This window comes from Gallus gallus, chromosome 14 (genome assembly GCF_016699485.2).
Source record: "Gallus gallus isolate bGalGal1 chromosome 14, bGalGal1.mat.broiler.GRCg7b, whole genome shotgun sequence".
In the NCBI taxonomy this organism is placed as follows: domain Eukaryota; kingdom Metazoa; phylum Chordata; class Aves; order Galliformes; family Phasianidae; genus Gallus; species Gallus gallus.
Genome location: NC_052545.1, coordinates 7,518,375 through 7,539,727, shown reverse-complemented (window position 1 = coordinate 7,539,727; position 21,353 = coordinate 7,518,375). Strand labels below are relative to the sequence as shown.

Genomic DNA, 21,353 nt, shown 5'->3' with positions numbered 1-21,353 from the left:
CTCTTGTCCTTTTCTGAAGAAACAGAGGGGGGAAAAATTGAACTGTTCTAAACTCCTTACATCAGTCTTACTCATTGTTTAATTATCCAGACAGAGCAGAGAGCTAACATCTGAGGCTTAATGACAATGAAAGAAATTCCTTGAATCCATAATCTGCTATTCATTCGAATGAGGGTTTTTCAACACTGCAGTTCTGCTATTACTAGATGTACTTAGTAATTCTTCCTGTTCCTCATACAGCATTGATTATGGCTGCTGCTTAGAAGGAACCTCTACTAAGAGCTCTGAAGGAAAAAATGGAGCAAAGTATAAATGGAGCAGATAGAAACAAGATCAAGATGTTCTCTTGAGTTTTAATCTCACTTTGAAATGTTAAGATAGATGTGTTTAATGTCATACAGACTCCTGCTGTGCTATAAAGTTATCCAGTCTTTTTGGGTAAAAAAAAAAAGCTTGTCTTCTAGCTTGCTGTAGATGGTAGTTAACCAGGAGCTACAAGTTTGGCACAGAAGTTGCTTTGCTGCTTTACTAGACAGCTTTGAACTTCACAATCTAAACAAATAGTTAAAATATGCAACTAAATTGGGTTATTACATCATCTCATTTTTATGGACAGAAGTAAAGAGCTGCATGATCTTAGGATTAAGGTTTTTTTGTGATCTAAGTACGCTTATTAATGGAATTGTCAAAAGGAACTTCTGCTAGGGTAAATGTCAGGCCTGCCACAGGTGAATGGTTGTTTGACCTCATAGGACACTTCTTCAGTCAACAGTTTTAAAGTAACTGCTTAAGTACTAATTTAACACAACGTAATTAGTGTAATAAACACCTTTCTCCAAAAGGAGGGGTGGGAAACTGGTAAAAACTTTAAAGCATAAGAAACACTACAGAGAAATCGTGCTGTCACTGCTCTAAACTTTACTCTTTTGGTAGTTGTGAATGTTTTTGTGAATAAATTCCTCATGCTACCTTATGTGTTTAACTGCAAAAGGTGAGTTTGATTTTTGTTTTTCTTTTCTTGCTGTGAATGTTCTCATCTTCATTCTCATGTTATCTGTTTAAATCAATTAAAGTTATGATTAAATTAACTTTTTTCAGAATATTTGCTTTTTTTGCCTTGTAATAAGAGTGCCATTGCGTGGTGAGCTGTGGCTTAACTCATTTCTATTCTATTCTCTTCTAGAAATCACAACAAGGAGAGACAGCCGTAAGGTTCACAGTTGGAGATAGAGTTGGGGGCATTAGGCTTAGCTGCTGTTTCAGGTACAATATGGAATAATTTGGCCACAGATAAATGACAGTGCTTTCTGTATCCTAGACAGTTTAATGGATTTGGTTCGAGGGAGGGTGTGGTGTGGATTAAACCTGAGCTTACTCAGCATTGCTTAGCTTTGATACCCACTTCACAGAAACGTGAATGACCAAAGACTGCAGCATCTGTGGAACCTGCTTATCAGTCTGGGAGTAACCCTGTTGGCTTCTTAATCGTGTCACTTAATTTCTTACGTCTTGCACTTGAAAACCATTGTGTCTTTGCAACTAAACTTTTGCAATTGGAATACTATATTCCTTTTGTTCCTTTGAAAACTAGAGTTCAGCTCTGGCTTTGAGTGACACCTTCAATGCCTAGCTACCAGTTCTGGCTGCACGTCCATTGAAAGGTGTTGATGTACTTACATCAACATTTTACTGATGTGTACATACAATGTGGTATCCTACAGTGTGCAGATGTCTAGTTACCTCAGTTGCACACATCTTATTCTTTGCTACAGTATCCCTGGTATTTGTTCAGAGGACATGATACAATGCCAAATTATTTCCAGCATGTGCTACTGCACTGCTACAGTGAACGTAGTATTCTTTTATGGACTGTGTTCATGTTTAGTATCATGTGGATGAGGAAAATGAAACTTAAATCTGAATAACAGGAGCTTTTCTGAGGTAGGAAGCAAACAGTGATACTTGAAGGTATTATTTCTGAGCACTTTGTGTGGAGTAAGAAGTGCTCCCTAGAAGAAAAGTATCTTAAGGCCCTTCTTAATTGCTCTACTAGTCCAGCCTAGAATAAATGTCTCATAGAAAACACATTTTCTTTTTAATTGATTTTTCCTTTTAATTTAATCCAGTTAATTTCCACTGATGTTGCATTTGTTTTCCTTATGCGTTTGAGCAGTTTGGCTGGAAGCAGTCAGAAGCCTGATAATGCTGGTTGTACATAGAGAGTTGTTGGAAGTACAGACACCTTTATCTGAATAGGACTTAAATTTAAGCTTAAGTGTTAGGGCAGAGTTCTCAGACAAGGACTGAAATTGTCGCCAACAGATCTGGGATAAAGAGGTCATTCTGCAACAAGACGTTATTGGATTGCAGATAAGTAACCTGAAGAGTAGTATAAACACTGAATGTGTGAAAGGAATTTGGAGAGAAGCTTTAAAGTTGAAGTTCCTTCAAATTCCTCTCAGATACATCCATGATCAGAAATACTTTGTGTTAACAGCTTGCCAATGAGGCTAATTTCCAGCTAGAACCAAATAGTTCCATTCTCAGCTGGAACTTTCAGTCTTACCCACTGTAAAAAGTCTGAAATCCCTCAAGTTTTGCTGCTAAGAGTTAACTCTGGCTATTCGTTAGCTGCCTTTTGAAATGCAAGTGAAAACTTCTAGCTGCTTCAGAGTCAGGACCATGTCTCTGAGGATGCAATTCTGTATCTCGTGTAGAATGGGCTCTAACTCATTTGAAGCACTAGACTTCAGTCAGCTGTAAATGCTTTGTAGTTCCAATGGCATGGCTTGAGATCAAGCTGAACGGTATATTGGGAAAACTATTCTCCTTAACTGTGTTCTCCTTAACTGTCTGCTCAGCTGCAAGTGGAAGCATGTTCTTATGCCTGAGTAGGAGGGCATGAAGTGTGATAAAAAGTGAATCACACATGAACTTACAGTCACCCATGAAGGAGAAGGCTTGTCCAAATACTTCCTGCAGCCCTCCAGATCAGCCTGCAGCCTCAGGGGACTTGATACTGGTGTTGGCAGTGTCCCTGTAGAAATAGATAAACTACTCCTGTTTCTTTTTTGATGATGAGGGGAAGTATTCCTGGAAGAACTTGAACTCAATAACTGTATCTTGGGTAACAAGTCATGAGTAACCTGCAGTCATCAGGACAGTCAGGCAGAGGAAGTCTGGATGGTACAACCTCTCTCCCCATGTATTGCTGGTTTTGAGCTGCTGTTCCTGAGTTGGGCTGCAGGGTTACGTTTAAAGCTTTCTGTTGAGCTGAATTGGGTTTTGTTGGAGTGATACTCAGTTCTATTGGGACCATTATTGTCCTGATGCAGGGCTCGGAGCTCTGTGAGCTCATCTTGGAGCTGCCGTGAGGTTTCAGAGCTATCTGGGACAGTCACGACACTGGCTAGCTGTTTGCTTTCCCATGGGGCCTGCTGGAGGAGCTTCTTTTCAGTAAGAACCATTTCAGTTGCAGTACTAACTTAGCAAATCCTTGTTTTGAAAAGTACAGCAGTGTAGTAAATGCATCCCATTGTAATCCACAACCACTTCCTTCAGCATTGAGAACAACACATGCTTAGTATAATACAGCAGCTTAGTTTATTTGGAAATACATTTAACTTTGCTGAAGAGTCAGCAGGCCTAGGGGAAGGGTACAAGAGAACCATTTGCTGGTAGAACTAATGATCAGTACAAATAGAACTTTGTCACTTTTTTCATTGCAAACAGAGATCCTTCCCAGAGCGTGGCCATGTTTACCAGCTCACAGAGAAGTGTCACATCTAACTTCAACTTCCTTCTCTGCGATGCCTTGCTGCCTTTTTGCCTGGGTGAACAGCTGGAACTTCAAGAAAAGGTTTTAGGTGCTTTGATCAAACAAATTTCCTTTTTGCAGGCAGTAACTGGCATTGGAGAACTGGCTCTGAAATGATGGCAGGTGCTCCGTGTGGCCACCTAAATGTACTTGTCTCAAGTTTTCTGCTGGTTTTGAACTGGGGGGGTGTGCACACTGTTCTGTATTCATTGGGTCATGGAAGCTACAATGCCTGAGGATAAGTACTGTATTTTTGTCTCATTTCTTAACACAAGGACTAAGATTTCTACACACTTCCCAAGTTTAATTTGTTAAATTACAGCTGTTTGAAGCAAACTGTCAGGTCTCTGCTGTGTCCTGGATGGACTGCATGCCAGTGCTGCTGATTGCCGCTGAGAACCACGCGGTCTTTTTGAAAGAGAAAACAGGACTTTATTGTGAAGCAGCATTGCAAACTCCCCATCTCAAGGAGCCACATAAAGAAAACCTTTCAGCCAAGGTACTGCTTCTGGAAATAAAGTTTACTCTCATTAATACTGCTGTTGCCCATCAAGTCCCTCAGGGCATATCATGTTCACATTTGTTGGGCTTTTCCTTCATTTTAATTAGAGAGTTTTGTAGTCATGCCTGCTGAATCCCAATGCTGTGTAGCTTCATTCTATGTCAGTGAAATTTTAAATACATACCTATGTTTTGCTGATTGCTTTTTCTTTCTAAGGGAGGGGTGGTAGGCAGCGGTGTGGCACATAGGACTTATCCTGGTCATCAGCGCAACCTGGTTTAAACTCTAATGTTTCTAAGTCACCTCTTGTCTTCTGACACCTGTATGTGAATCCCTTCACTTACTGGCATTTGCAATACTTAGTTGTAACAGTCTAAGTCTTCACTACAAGTTTAAAAAAAAACTTCCTTTTGACTTTGTTTATGATGTAACACATCTGTACGTTGAGACATCAGGAGTTATCAGTATCTTAATAAGGTACCAGCAAGTTCTGCTGAACTGTCCAGAAGTCAGTGGTCATTCCTTGCCCTCCCATGTGTATTTTCCCTTATATGCAAAGCAGTCCCTCCCAGAACTCCCATAAGTATATGGGTGCTATACAGCCTCCAGCTCATACCAGACAGTAGCTGTTAACAGCTACAGGGCCTTATCTGTTGTGAATCGGTAACGGTGTCCAACTGTATTTGACTATTCAGCCTTGGATATGTTTTCACATCTTTGTTCAAAGCATTTAATATGCTTCATATCTTAGTTGGAAACCTTTGGTGTTATTTCTTCCTGAACTGTTATCTTAAGGATCTTGTCACCACCAGTCCTGTGTCACAAGTGAGTCTGCTGTGGTTCTGGAAATGCAGATGTTCTTCATCGAACCAGTCCAATTCTAGAGAGCTGTTTTTGATTTGTACAAGAACAGTCTCATTTACTTTTGAGGGCATTTCTCCTCAAAACTTGGTAAGATCCTTTCTCCAAGAACACGTCTATTCTCTTCGGGTAGCTCTGCTGTTGGTGTTTTTCCCCCTTACACGTAACTGTGGTTCTTTTGTATACAAGTGCACATTTAACTTGGCTGGTTTTGCAAAATTGAAGTTACTCTTCAAAACTTTCATATTTGAAGGACTTTTTGCTATCAGTTTGTTACTTCTAAGCCTGAGATTGTTTTCACATCATATTGTGTACATTTATTTTACTATTTACACCTATCACAATACATTTATATGGAATAGTCACACACGTACTGGCTACTGACAGCTAATATTAGATTCTACAAGGTTTAATCTGCATAGAGACCAGAAATGCATTAAATGGAGAAACACATAAGTCTTTCTGTATTGCCCTTAAGTTTAAACCTGTTTTGAGTGGAATGTGATCATCTTCATACCACAAGTATCTGCTTCTGTGTTTTATATTAGTCTTGTGGCCAATTTGCATTGGGTGGCTAATGTCTCCCTATGCTTGATAGATTCTATTTCTCATGGTCATTAATTATTCAATTAATAGTTAATTTTAAGCTGTTAGTTAAATGTTGTTGCTATGATGGTGAGTTCAGCTCTTCCCAGCAGCCCACCACTGGCAGGTAATCTCAAACTGCATACAACTTCGGTAGATGAAAAACTTTGCAATTATCTCTCTGAGTCTATATGAGGTGGAGAGCTATGAGAGAAATAAGACAGAGTTGGAATAATCATTTACTTACAGATCACTGTAGCTGTGCTTTCTAGAACTTTACCGAGACTTTTTTCCCCGGTGAAAGCAATATTTGCTTTGAGTAACTCAGAAATCAGGGGGTATAAGACCTATATCTACTTGCAGCATCCTTGCTACTGATATTTAGTCTTGAGAAGCAATTCCAAGTGAAACTCCACAGCAAAGTAGTTAAGCATCACACAAGCTTGAAAGTTATTTTGCATGTAACATCAGTTACCCTAAAATTGCTTAATTTAACCTATTGGTTGTGCATACTGCATTGCTATTTGTGGCTCTCATTTGAAAAAATATAGCCAAAATAGAATATTCCAGCAAATGTCTGAGTGTTGTTTGTGAGAGGGGAAAGGTATACAACAAATTCTTACGAAGTGACCTATCAAAATTGCTTTTTTACACATTACTTGATGAAACTTCTTTCACTTTTATCACTGGGATATTTTTGTTAACACTATTACAGATCTCTTCTGGTCACTGGACAGCCACTATATGGATTTCTTGCTTTTTTAGGCATGCGTGTTGAGTGATCCATGCAACAGTGAAGAACCTGCCATTGTACATTCCATGTATTACAGCTGTACCACAGTTTGATCTTGATTCATTTAGTGGGATGCTGTTAAATGTCTCTACCCTACAGTTTCCTTCAATGAAAACATCTGAAAAGACAACAAATATGGTAGAGAGCCCAGAGCTACATGATGCTGCATTGTGTGGCTCCACAGCAATCTTTAATAATGGCCAATCCTGCCTTGGCAATGGCGGGCTTGCTTGGAGGAGGTTCTGCCTTCTTTTCTGCTGGGCTGCCTGCAGTGTTCAAAACAGGACACCATTACAATCAAGCTATTCCTTTCTGTTTCAGTGATAATATTCAAGATGCCTTATCCATTCAGGGGAAGGAGCTGGGAAGGTTAAAGAAACCAGATATCCCTAAGGGTAAGCTGCTTGCACCTTGTTCAGTCCAGGTACTCTTATTCACAGATGCAATTAGCAATGCATCTTTAAAATGTTTCTGCAAACCTTGTACTTCAGTCATTGCATGTTCCCCTGAATGTTCTATAGCAAGGTGTTGATCTATGCAAAGTGGTGGTGTTTGGGTACCAACCTCTTCAGCTTGGGACCAAATTTACCATCTATGGACACTGCTCTCACTTAACCATTTCCATGTCTGACAGGTGAAAATCAGTCTAGTAATTCTTTTAAAATTTCTGCTGTGACAATTTTGTGTGAAAATTGGAGCTAAAAGCTTCCCAGGTATCAGGAAATGTGTGTTTGTAGTACCATCTGTAATCAATTTAGTTGAGTTAACTGAAGTTTATTTTTGGTGGGAAGATGCAGGAGACCTGGGGCAGCTGTGGAAGTTAGAAAAAGGTCTGCAGTTATACATCTTGCCAGCTGTAAACCAGGCAGTCTTGGCTTCAGATATCCTACCATATATCTTATGAGGGTTTTCCAGACACTTTTGTAAAACCGTAAGGGAAAATGATTGGAGGAGGAGGAGAAAAAAAAAAAACACCCCCAACAACCAGTTGCTTACAAAAGCAGGTTCTGACAATATGCATATACCAATATAATATGCGTATTTAAAAAGTAAAAAGCAATTTTTAAGTGGTCATATGTGATGTGGATTCAGTTTTAAGAGGTAACTGGGCATCCAAATTCGAAGTGGCTGTAGTCTAGATTTGGCAGTGGTTGGCCCAACATAGCCATTGATAACACCCTTATATCCACTTGTCCTTGGGATTATTCCTATTGTTTTTCTTAATGTTTAGGAACTCACTGGTAAGAGACTGTGTTGCTTTGTCTAAGGGTTTTAACTTAGTACGTAGGAATTCAGCCATCTCTTTGTCTTCTTCTTTCTCTCTGAAAAAAAAAAAAAGTATGTTACTGACAACATTTTTTTGCAAACAGGACAGTAAAAGCTATAACAGCTACAATCAAATCACGAGTAAATGAGAGGCTTTGCTCTTGTCAAAAACACCTTTTTCTTTTTTTGCTGCTTAATAAGGCACAATAATTGTCTAAATGAAACCATGAATGAGCCTCTTCTTGAACTCAAAGAAACTTTTCCCCAAAGGTTTTCACTAACAGCCCTGGATTCACTGTATTCTCTGATCAGTGGATTTAAACCATAAAGCATCATTGATTTTAAGATGGCCTTGAAGTCATTCACCATCCTTCCTCTACAAAATAAAGCAGAGGATATAAATGCATCCTACACCAATGCTTAATTTAAATGTCAACTTAAACAAAATTTGAGATCTTACATTCTTCCCCTGCTACAGTCTTCACCAAAACAAAGTACATTTTTGTTTCCACAAAGACCACAATATTAGGCTGAAACGGGGCAGATTGTGTTGATGTCTTTAATAGCCTCTAATGATGACATTTTTCTGTTATTTTCTCTGCTAGCTTATTTAAGCGCTAATAACAGGAGCACTGTTGGAGTATTCCAGAGTAAAAGCAGACATTATTGGCCAAAGTTTTAAGGCAAAGCATCAGGTATTACTGCAAATGTGAATCAATGCAAATGTGAATTACTGCAAATGTGAATCAGCCACATCTGCACAGTGCATGGCACTATGCTTTCAGTAACCTACAACTAACTAGGCTTTTGTAGTGTCTGGCTGCTGCCAGCATTTGCAATTTGCATACAGAACCAGCTTTGGATTACGTTACCAGCTCAAGCTTTTTGTCAGGCTGCTGCCTTTGGCCTGCTCTCTTTGATCAACTGCAGGACTGGCAAGCTTTCTTCCCTCTGGTCCTTTGCTTGCTTAGAATTGAAATGTGTTGGAATAGATACTGTCATTCACGCTAAATGGGCTGATGGAGCCTTGAATCATTACTGTTGAATTAAAGGGGGGGGAGGGGGGAAGAAACAGCAAAGTTCTGACAATTTATGTGACATTGGAACTCAACACAGCAGCTCAAAATCAGCTGTGTAGGAAGACCATGACTCTGGGCTGAGATTCCAAACTCCACCTTTAGGTTAGGTGGATCTGTATTAGCAATTGCATTTTCTTTTTTCTTTTTAATGCTACAACAGGGAAGGAATAGTGAGAATAAATTTTGTATTAAAAAAGCCAATGGTAATAATTGAGATGCCCCTTTGAGAATTCTATTTTGAACCTACTGCCAGTGCCAAGATCCTCTGGCAGAAGTGACAATCCTTCCATTTTTAAGGGTAAATGCCCAGTCACGTTCTGATGAGGAAAAAGTTTAAACCCTTCTGTCATCATGGGATGTCAAGTAGGGTGTTTATGGCATGGACAGCAGAAGTGCAGTAATCTAGTTCTTTGTGTTTTCCTTTTTCCACAGAACAAGGCAGAAGCCTTTCATTTGGTAACTGGTTTTAAAAGACCAATTCTCTCTTGTCAATATGAATGTTCTCACTCACTCCCATGCAGAATTAGGCTCATGAAACCTTGAGCATGAATTTGGTTGCCTTTAGTTCTTACCGTAATCTCTCCACCTCTGCATCATCTACAAGAAAATCTCTTTTTTGCACCAGTCTATGTATCTTCTGAATCAGTTCATCTTCTCTTTGTTTCTCCATCTTCGTTTTTTCTTTTTCTGGTCAAAAACAGGGCAGGGAGGAAAAAGGCTGTTACTGCAGATTCCAGGGAGCTGGGCAGGGGAACTGCAGCTGTTTAAGAAAGTTTTGGCAATGGAAGCCCATGGCTCTGCAGAACCACCAAATTCTGTCTGCTGTCTCTTTTCTTCTACTTACCACCTCTTGTGTCTGTGCAGTTAGTGGGCTACAGTCTTCGTGAAAAGCTTGTCAAGGCTTTAATGTTAAATTACTCTATAGGGTGCTACTTCGATATTTTGCTAACTTTTAAAGCCAAAACACTTTTTTAAGAACAAAGAAGCAAGAACAGAAAAGCCCCACCACCTCCATTAACAGAAAAAAAAACACAGTCCATTCTTCTTCATTGAAATATACCAGCTCCTCTTGATCTCAGGGGAAATGAGAGCACTCCAAAAGGAACAATTTCTCTCTATTTCATGACAGACAGAACCATCATAAAATCTGGCTACGAGGCATCTTCTCTTTTCACTGCTGATAATAGGGGCTATTTTCCACTTCTTTTCCACCTGCCCTCTTCATGGGCTTTAAGATGTGCTCTCCCATCCCCTCCTCTCTTTTGAAACCAGCTTCCAAATGCCTGAAATGCATGCATGCTGTATTGTGGCGTAGTACCATAAACTAAAAGCCTGATCTCCTGTTGACTGCAATCAGCTAACTCATGTCCACTGAAACCAAAGAACAGGGCCCTGCACAAATCTGTGTACGGAAAGGAAAATTCTGATTCAGGTGCTATGAATGAACCCATTTCTGGAAAATGATTTTTCTGGGTTAGATGCATGCTATATAAGCACTCTGTTTTGTGGGAATGCCAGCACAGCCTTTGTTAAGGTGAAAGTATTCTTGCCAAAAGGTGGTGCTGCTGGTACTGCTCACATTTAAATTCTGAACTTTTGCTGATATCTGCAAAGTGCTGAGGGGAAACTGTTGTCTGTTGATCTCTGCTTAACACTTTGTGACTAGAAAATAGTTTCAAAAAGGTTAGTGGGGAAAAAAAAACACACAAACAGACCACTGCATGCAAAACCCTCAAGCTGATCAACCCTAAGAGTTATGTAGAAGATAAAGGGGTTAAGAAAATTGCAGACTAGAAAAGGTGAGGCAAAGGTACTCATTTGTAGCTATTTGCCATCACTGGTAATCCTTTCCCACCTTATTTGAAAACCAACAATGTACTGACAGCGTTGTTAAAAATCCAATGCAACCTGTAAGTAACTTAGAAGCATAAAGAAAGGAAATACAAGAAACACTGTGAATCTACTTTGTTGAGTGCAGAGAAAAATGGAAGAGTTCTTATCTAAATGAGAATATGTGGACTCTGAGAAGGAAAAGTGGACCTCTTTTATTTCATGAGTGACCTGTTCTCTTGTTCCAGGGCAGAGTGCTGTTTAAAGCTGCACAAATGCAGGGGGAAGAGGTGAGGGTAACAAAAGGAGTGTGAAAACCAGTCCTTCACAGTGAGGTAGCAACAGATTACTTCTGAGAGGTGCTAAAAATGTGTGGTATGATGTAGGTAGCCTGGTGAAGCCTCCCAGTGTTTTCAGAATCTATCTGCAAAACACTTCAAGCAGAGTAGGACTGTTGTGGATGATCTAAAACAGCAAAGCTGTAGCAAAGCACAACTTCCCATTGATTTCAGCTGGAGTTTGGATGTGTGCAGATTTGCAATCCTCACAACTCCATCCCTTCTCTGAGCAGTATTTGCGGCAAATTTAAGGCAAAATGCAAAGCACACTTTTGCCTCTTGCTTTTTGTATGAACCTGTTTCCCTTTACTCTGGAAGGTAGATTTAACAACTGCTGTGACAATGAATTGGTATATCTGGGAAAAAAATCTCTCACTCACAGTAGTGGTTTTAAATCCTCCATTCTCCCTTTTATCTCAGCCCTCTTTCTTTTCTGCTTGACAGTCTCCGTGCTGGTTGGTTCCCTCGAGATTCCCAAGGGAGTGCAAGAGCAAGGGAACGTGCACCTTATTTGAGTGATATCTGCAGGTTTGCTGTCAAGGGAGCAGTGAAATACAGCATGAAAACAACTTTAGAGAAGGAGAAGAGAAATAAAAATAGGGACCAGAGGAAGGAGGAAATATATGAAGACAGACTATACAGAACAGCCCTGGGGGGAGGATTCTGGTTGCACTAGGAGCAGAGGTGTGCTCCTGAAGCCATCCCCTGCACTGCCCAAGCATTATCCTGATATTCAGTTAGAGACAGCCATTACCTGGGATCGCTACCAAACTCTGCAGCTCCTTCTTAAGGTTCATAATGTCTTTGCACAGCTGGATGTCATCCATCCTGTAGAAAGAGAAAAAGCACAGTCAGAGACATGCAAATCCCATCCTATGTTGACAGAACTAGACGGATCTCATATGAGTATGTGGTATTGTTCCGTTCCTGGGACATGCGTTCCAGAGTGAAGAGCTGGGTTTTAACCCTGGGATTCTTATGCAGTTCATTCACCAACTGTAATAGATAGGAACTATAGTACAGCTTTTGCTGTTGAGACTTTGATCGCTTGTGTTACTGGGCTCTGATTTGCATGAAGGTCAAACTTGTCACTGCAGATTACTTCAGTTGTATCTTGAATCAAACCTTGCAGAGCAGGCATCTCTATATATTTAATAGTTGTGGAAAAGATAGGTGTGCCATGCTGCACACATTGCAGCAACAGTTTTCACTGGGAAAAGGGCAAGAGGGAGAGCAGCAGTGGTCCTGGGAAGGGGCAGCAGAAGCTGATGTGGTATTTGGCACAGCCAGGACGAGGTTTACCTTCCACTACTAATTTTCTTTTTGACTTTACTAATAACTTAGTCCTGGAAGTTAGCAAGGTTCAGCACTGTCCTTCTAGCAAGCTTTGTATTTTACTGCTTCAATCACCCTGGCAGCCAAGGCTCATGTGCTCGTTCTGAGGACTGCGTCATGGGCTTCCATTGGAAATCACACCATAAAGAGCACAAAAAGAGCCCATTTAATTAACTGTACATTTTTCAATTCAGCTGTCACCAACACCATCCTTGTCTGCACTGATCTGTGAGTTGTTCTTCCGTAATCCTGTGCCTGAAGAGTGGTTTGCCTGTTTGAGCACCCAAAGGAAGCTGAAGTGCTATCAGAGCTTGGGTTGTCACAGTGCTATTCCAAGATAGGAAACCCAAGGTATTAGAGCATGCATGTAAGAGTGAGCAAGTGCACAAAGGATAATGAAGTCAAATTACAGAATTAAGTGAATAATGGAAAAAGTAGGTGTGTCTTACACAAATAAGATTTTAATCACAACATAAGAACATTTATTCTCCCTGCCGCCTCCGCACGGAATGCAGGTCTCCATGGGGAGACGTCCCTCAGATGCTTTGCTCATGTTATTAGAACGTGCTGATGCTTTTATTACTTGCTGCTTTGATAAACTCCATGTTGCCAGTTCCCTTCCATTCACTGTGCTATGACAGCTGTTTCTACTATCTTTTTTACCTCTCTCTTCCATAAATGTCACAGTGGAACACCTCTCATAAAATTCTTTATTGCTAACCTCCTGATTTAGGGGCTCAGGCATGGTTCTGGACTCTTCCAGAAGTTGTTGAGATATCAGTTTAATTGTCTCTCAAGACACTGCTCTCCTGCTACGCATCTGGCTTACAAGGATTGCTGTTATTGGCAAGATCAGCATGTTAACCTCAGGGTTAGCCCATGGTTCACTGCCATGTGTGTTCAGCACACTTGGGGACAGAGACCTTAATAAAAAGGATTTTTCTTACTTGGATTTCTCATATTCATACTGATCACAAGTATGTTTTACTGTTTTACTCTTGAGATCCATCATGCTAAGTGGTACTGAAATTACTTCTATCAATTAACAATCTTAAACACTGTCCCCTTGGGAGAGTCAGTATTCAAACTGTGCTGGGATGTGAGCAAGCCACACAGCTCCTTATTCATTCAATGTTCATGCAGTTTGGGTGTCGTATCAATATAATGAGTGTTAATATATTTGAAGAAAATGGCCATGGTTAACAGAAAGAAGATAGTTTCTGGCAAGAAACATTCACTATTGAACTGCTGTATTCAAATACCTGTGAGTCAGACCCTCAACTAGTGAAGAGAACAGCGAGTTTCTACTTTTTTCCTATGAGGTATGTTGGGCTCCATTCTGGGAAGATCTGAAAGATGCTATTACTTCGCAACCTCAGTTTGGCTTTCTGCCCTTCTCAAGAAACTCCCAAAAGCTAATGCTATTGCATTAAAATACCATTGGCCGTATGTTCCAAGTGAGCAAAATCATCTATGTCTGGGAGTCCCCGTGGCCCCCATGCTCCATATTACCTACAGGCTTTATACTCTTTCCCCAATTGTAGATGCAATTGCCCCCAGTATTTTAGTTCTTTTTTTTTTTTTCTTTTCTTCTTCACCTGACTGCAGAGCAAAAATCTTGCACTCTCCATATGCATTCTTTGCATTTCCTTCTCCTGTCTCATAACTCACAGGAAAGAGGTAAAAATGTGGCCAAGCACTTAAGGGCTGCAGCAGCTCTGTGACAACCTGAATTCCAAAAGTCATGCTCCAGGTGACTTCTCCAGAGTCCCAGCTCTATAGGCCTGCTCATTACAAAAAAAAAAAAAAAAAAAAAAAAAAAGATATGGTTAAATTACTAAAGGAGGGATATGGGATATATTCATAGATACCATATGAAGGCATCATCCATCTGACTTAATGAAAGCAGAAGGGATAGCTGTTTTTCACTCAAAAACATTTCTAGCAATTAACACTATATGTAGGGCAGCAACTGATGTCCTGGGCAAGGGTCACCTCACTGCTCTCAAAGAAAAGGGAAAAGAAAAAGGACTCATGGGGAAGAAAACCCTTAGAAGGCTGCTTAATCCAGACTATTACTATGAACCTCCTTCTCTTTTCCCCTTTGTGCTTTGGCTCTTGTGCTGGATAGTCAGGGTTTGATGGAGAGAGTATTTGTAGTACTGTCAGATCTCTCAAGGAAATATAAAAAGAACTCTGGCAATCTTAAAGACAGCAGGAATACACATAGCACAGAAAAGAAAAACCCTTTGTGTCCCTTAACCTTTTACAGAGAAGCTGAAGAGACATGCTGAGACTATTCAGTGGCACTTGATGTTCCATGTTGTAGGTGTGATCTATCAGATTGCAAGATGGACAGGAGGGAAAGCTGCACAGACTATTGTCCAGCTTACTTAAGAGCACTGCTATGCTCCCTGTGCACCCAGTGCTCTTCTTGAAAGAGAGCAGCACAAACAGGTTGCTGTTCTGTGCTGAATGTAGTAGAATCCGTATAGATAGAGTAGGCCAGGGTACTGAAATGATACCTTTCAGGTCTGCTTAAGCAATCTCCAAAGACGTATACATAAAATTTGTGATATCAACACAACATTTGCTGAACTCTCTGTCCTTTGGATTTTGCAGTCTGTCCAAAATCATCTTTGAATTTGAATAGAAGAAGCATCAGTAAACCAAACAGCAGTTACAGTATGCCTGTTTTTCCCCCCAAGCTAAAGTTTAAACGTCCGCACAGCAATCCTGAATATATGAGTTATGAGGATAATAAAACATTTCTCTTATTAAGAGCCCAAATCCATTCCTGGAGAAATTGAAATAGTATTGAGCTAGGGATGGACTGTCCTGCCACACAGTATGTAATTCTGCTTTTCTGGTTTTTGATGGCTTATTGCAAGAAACCTTCTGTATGCTTGGAGATATATCACAGAAGCTTGTATTATTTTCTTTCTTGGTATTTCAAACTATTTTATCAAAACCTAAAAGCAGATTCTTTGTTTGCCCCTAAAAAAGATAAAATAGCTCAAAATGAATAAACAGCATAAGCAAAGGATTTTCTAAACGTGCCACAAAATGACAGGAAAATAAATGGGTCGGAAGAGTCTTCTGTAATCGGGCATGGTGATTCAACCCTGAAACATGTTTCTTTGGTCCAGTTACCAGCAGCGGAATGCTGCAGGCACTGTCCTTCCTGTAAGATCCACAAGTGAGGTGACAGCATGAGTCACCTCCGCCATCCACCATCTGGACAAGAGGGTGCAGGGCAAAGAAATAAAGGAGACCACCCGTTCAGCTGTGCCCTGGAGGGTCGCTGAGGCTGTGGAAGATAATGGCAGACAGAGAGGAATTCTGTCTGTACAGAACAAAATATTCGGTACTGAAAATGGAAGGAGTATATTGTTCTGTTTCAATAAATATTATTCCATGACTGTTCTTCTTTCCAGCTGGGGAAAACCTGACTGCCTATTATAAAACCCACGTACCAGCTATAGCCATGCTTTCTTCAAGAAATGAAAAAAAAAAAGGCAAAAATGATAGTAAAAGGCAATAGGAAAACCAGTAAATGCTCACTGAAATGGTCTGCCAAGAAAAAAGAGAGCCAACAAGCCTGTCAAATGTTTAAGATTTGTGGATTAGAACTATGTAGGTCGCTCTGAAAGTAATGCCTCCTATTCATTTCCATGGAAATCACAACAGATACAAAGACATGCATAGAGCAAATTCTCAGCTAAAAAATGCTATTTTGCAACACCATCACCACCATTACCTTGGCATTTTTGCCAGCAATGAACAAGAGCTGCGTGCCACTCATAAATCTGCACCATCAGATGTGACCAGCTGTCACTGTCACCACTGCTGGAACACACCACCGGTGCCACACTGTGCCACAGTCACTGTTCAGTCTCCATCAGTGTTCAGCAAGCATCCATGAATGTCAGTGGTGCCATGCTTTCCGCATGGAAGAAACACCCCTTTGCTTTATACACACTTCCATGTCTGACACCACTCTGTCAGAATGCTCCTCTGCTGCCATCTGTCACACGGCAAAAAAACGTCATTGGATATTGGTGGGAAGGTTCAGTTTCCACTGTCATCCCACCAACATCCGCCTCTGACATCATGGGACAACATAATAAAACAGGAGGCATTACTTTTGGTGCAGCCCTCATAATATGCGTTTATCACTTTATTCTTGAGCTCAGAATCTGGTGTTTCTCGGGCTGGAAGACACAAAGCCGGCAACTCAAATAACAGATTGCCAACCAGTCTGCTTCACACATCAGGTTACAAATCAAAATCCTATGATTACCTTTAACTACTAAATTAAGCAAGCCTATCTTTTCTTGCTAAAAGCACTCTTTAGTGGAAGAGCAGTGGATAAAAGCACTGGACTGCAACATTGTAAAGTGATGCTGTAATTCAGCTGTCATTTCGTTCAGTTGAAGGTGGCAGGACTTGAAAATCCCAGTCCCTGGAGGTCACATTTTAGGCATACTTCACAGAAATTCAGAACATCGTCTAAAGAAGCTGTCTGTATTTCATTCTTACTGACATTGTTAAATTCTCTTGAGCTTGGCCATCTCCTCTGCCAGTTATGAAGTGTTACTGTCAGCTTCACTAGTAACAAGAGCAGGAGCATTCCTGGAAATGACCCACTATGGAAGGAAATGTATCTCTACAAAAATTGTCTAAGCTAATTTGTCTAAAAACATACAATGGAGTAGTTGGATATATATTCAGAAGTGTTTAAGACCCATTACAATATTATACAGAAGACTGAATGTAGAAGCACAGGGCCAACTCATATGCATGGTTCATTTAAACTGGTCTGGTAGTTTTATTTTTTGTTGTTGAGCAGTAGAAGCAAGAACCTCAAGTTTTCAGTATGTATCATCATTAGCAGAACTGATGATACATTTCCTTCTTTATTAACTTCCACATTTGATCTTTTCTTCTTTTTAAAACCAGAAGAGCAACTATCTTGTATCAAAGATGAACAGAATATAAAAGTATCTGGTATTAAAATTAAACATTGGAACTTGGTCCATTTCAGGATGTTCCAATCCATTGTTGAATCACAGCTTATCTATATATACTTTCCAACATATAGCAAAGTGCAAGTGAGAGAGTCCACTGAAATCACAGAATCATAGAATGGATTAGGTTGAAATGGACCTGAAGGATCATGAAGTTCCAATGCCCAGGTTACAGGCAGGGTTGCCAACTGCTAGATGAAATACTAGATCACGTTGCCTAGGGCCCCATCCAATCTGGGCTTGAACGCTTCCAGGGACAGGGTTTCCACAACCCCCTGGGGCAGCCTGTTGCAGCACCTTCTCAGTGAAAAACTTCCCCAGTACCTCTTCTAAATATCCCCTCCTTTAGTTTAGAAGCCTCTTGTCCTATCCTAAATTCCCTCCCTTGCCCTGCTGGCCACCCTTCCTCTGATGCAGCCCAGGATACCACTGACCTTCTGGGCAGCAAGAGCACACTGCTGGTTTGTGTTCAGTTTTTCATCTATCAGGACAAATAAGTCTTTCTCAGCAGTTCTGCTTTCAAGGATTTCTTCTCCAGGTGTGTATACATATCTCAGATTAACCTGACCCAAGTGCAAAATCTTGCACTTTGCTTTGCTGAACCCCATTAGGTTCACAAGGGCCCACCTTTCAAGTTTATCAAGGTCCCTCTGGATGGCATCCCTTCCTTCTGCCATATCAAGTGTACCACTTGGCTTGGTGTTATCAGCAAACTTGCTGAGGGTGCACTCCATCTCATCATCTGTGTCAATGATAAAGACGTTAAAGAGCACTGGTCCCAAGACAGACCCATGGGAGAAACTGCTTGTTACCAGCCTCCACCCGGACATAGAGCCATAGAACCCTCTAGCTGTGACCTTCCAAACAATTCCTTATCCACCAAATTGTCCACCCTTCAAATCTGTGTCTCTCCAGTTCAGAGATAAGGATGGGGGGGGGGCAGGTCAAAAGTCATAATCATATACTGAAAGTAATCATAACCAAATAAATGAACCTCTCACTTCTGCAGTTCTTGTGTAACTTGGTGTTACTTCACTCTTCAATGATCACATAAAGCTAGGCAGTCAGCAGACATACCCCAATGTACTTCAAAATACCAATATGCTGCAGGTACCACAAAAGACATAAAAGTAAGAATCCTATTGGACCTCTGTTGATGTGTTATTGTCCTTAGAAGGAACTTCTATGTTTCTTCATGATGAATTTACCCTAAATTTAAAATTCCACCATCATGTCCAATACTGTCTATAGTTTAACAACCATTACTATCTCACCTCTACTTCTACAAGCAATCGATACATCAATGTCATAGTAGCAAAAGAGAGATTTCTTGTTTTTTTGCAAAGTGGGAACAGGATAAATATTAAAAAGGAAAACAAAAAGTAAGCCTAGCTAGAAGAAAAACCACAAACAAACAAATAAACAACAATAAAATACAGGAAAAAAAAAAAGCAATCACAAGGGTTAAGTAGTACTCTGGCTAGCTAGTGAAACTGTGGGGCTACTATCAGGAGTTTATTACCAGGGCAATGTCAAGTTACAGCAAACACATTTACATAAAAAGTAATTGCTCCTGACATTACAAGTAAGCCAATATAATAGTTTAAAATGGTCCAAAAACCAGAATGGATCTGTAGAGAATTTGGATGATGCAGATGTTATGAGCACTCTGGAGAAGAGGGAGTCAGCTAATAGTGCGTACAGAGACCATAGAAAGACCATTTTAAACTCTAAGTCAACGTGGAGGTAGTTCTGTCTTTTTCAGTGTTAGTTTAGCACTATAATAACAGCACAGCCATTAGGCAAACATTGGATGCATTATATTTGTAACGTTTTTACAGACAAAACAAGGTTTAGGAGGTAAGCAAAACTATTTTCAGTAATTGCCTAAAGCAACCTAACAGGGCTTACTATTTAATATCCTATATGACCTATATTAAAAAAAAAATTGCCATCTGGTACTGCCTACATGGCAGAAATAACCACTCCCAAGACAGCTATCACAGGTAGAAGCAACTTGCACAGCTTTAGTTCAAGGTCATGCAGTATAGCTGGCTTCAAGTTCTGCTCTCCATCTGGGAGGCCAGCAGTATGAGGCACTGGCAGATTTCCCAAGGAGCATGTTTCATGATGACAGTGACTGCTATTTTATATGAACTCAGTGCCTTTTCTGTTCACAGCCATAGGCAGTAACTGTGGATGATGAAATCTCACCTACGCTATTAATATTTACTGGGTGAGAACATACTAATATATTTTAAAATACATGAATTCTGCACTAGAAATGATTCTGAGCTCCAGTTTTGATCTGTTCCTGTACTAGTGGTCTGAGGTTTTGCTGCCTAGATGGAGCTAACACATGTATTATCCATTTTTACAATCGTCTTTCAGCTTGTAAATTTCCGTCCTCTGCAGTGATACGAATCTTAGACTGCTTCTAAAGCCCCATACAAGCATCCATAGCAGTAACACATTAAATGTGCAATGAGGAGGATGCTGCATGAGCAGCTCTCTTGGCTTCTGGGTCTGTTATCTCACTAGGACAGAATAAATGGAAGTGGGACATAAGAATTTGAAAGGGAGAGCATGCATGTTCTAAAATGGTATGTTTACTCTCCTTAGCAGCAAAGACAGATTGGAAATTTACATTTTGACCCAAAACTCATCTTACAGAGAACATTTTAGGGAATCAGCTGAGAGAAGTATGAGATAAGAATGAGAGGGAATGCCAGCTAGCTATAAACTGATGCTCTTACGCACATATTGTCTGCCTCCTATCAATGCGGGCTGAGTCTTCAGCTCTTCTGGCAATAAACCCAGAAGAGAAGATAGCAGATGATGATTTTAAACTGTGTTTTCATTTCCTGGTCTGGCTGGAGGGTGTCCACCATAATTTAAAGAAATCTCATGGTATAAGTTATGTAGATTTTGAGCATAGACATTTGTCTAAACCATGATTGTACAATGCAAATATGGGCATTAATTAATTGAGGAAATGTTAATTTTATAATCTGAAAATGTGCTTCAAATAAACTTCAGATAATTCTGCATAGCAAGTGAGTATTCATCTGGAAATAACATGGGAAGAGCACTGCTGTCTTCCACTGCCCTCCTTTTTCTTAAAGGAGGCAACAGTAGCAGGGAACAAAGCAAAGGACAGGCCTACAAAGGCTGGTATCTGACTTGCAGGTTGCACCAAGGTCTGAGAAATGCTGTGATCTGTTAAGTGATTGTTTCAGCTGATTCTGCTTCCCATATTTATTTGTATCACTAAAAAATAAATCATGAAAAATCAGAAAGCTGCCCTTTTTGGTACACACCACCACCATCTTAGAGAAAACATAGGTATTCCTCTTCAACAGACAGCTATTGGTCTGGCACTACGAACAGTACATACTGCTCTGGGGAGCTGTGACCCATACATGATTTGTGAGCTCAGTACAGGGATACAGAAAATCTGCAAAACCATCCTAAGGATATCTCCTGAATTTTAAGACAATTTTCATGAAGTCTATGCCCAAATTGTCCACTGGTGGGGGATGATGCAATTTCTGAAAGCTGTCAGCAGTACTCACAGTCATCAGAGATGGTCACGGCAAAAACACAGCTTTTGCTTTGAGAGCTTAGCTGGCAGCAAACAGTCCTTTGTGCCGTACAGCCTGGGATGCACTAAAGGAAGCACAGGGAGCTTCTAATGAAGGAAAAAAATCCTGAAAACCACTGAAAAGGGAAGGTAGGTATCAAGGGAAGGGTCTGTGCAATGGTACGAGAGATGGAGAGCCATTTTGTACCACGTGGATGAGCTCCCACAGACTAGGCGGCCATTTTGTATCACGTGGCTGACCTTCCAGAGACTGGGCAGCCATTTTGTATCACATGCCTGAGCTCCCAAAGGTTGGGCGGCCATTTTGTACCAC

The 21,353-nt window shown here is 40.4% G+C and overlaps 1 protein-coding gene across 1 annotated transcript in view; it reads right to left on the bottom strand.

The window, feature by feature from the left end:
- Positions 1-3,580: 3,580 nt before the first annotated feature.
- BMERB1 (bMERB domain containing 1) overlaps positions 3,581-21,353 on the bottom strand; it is a 45,524-nt gene continuing 27,751 nt past the window's right edge. Inside the window, exons 3-6 of the mRNA NM_001277574.2 lie at positions 11,826-11,899; positions 9,476-9,590; positions 7,798-7,880; positions 3,581-6,824 (exon numbers count right to left, since the gene is read on the bottom strand). Of these exons, the coding sequence (NP_001264503.1) occupies positions 6,712-6,824; positions 7,798-7,880; positions 9,476-9,590; positions 11,826-11,899 (385 nt within the window). The 3' untranslated portion in view covers positions 3,581-6,711. The remainder of the gene's footprint in view (positions 6,825-7,797; positions 7,881-9,475; positions 9,591-11,825; positions 11,900-21,353) is intronic.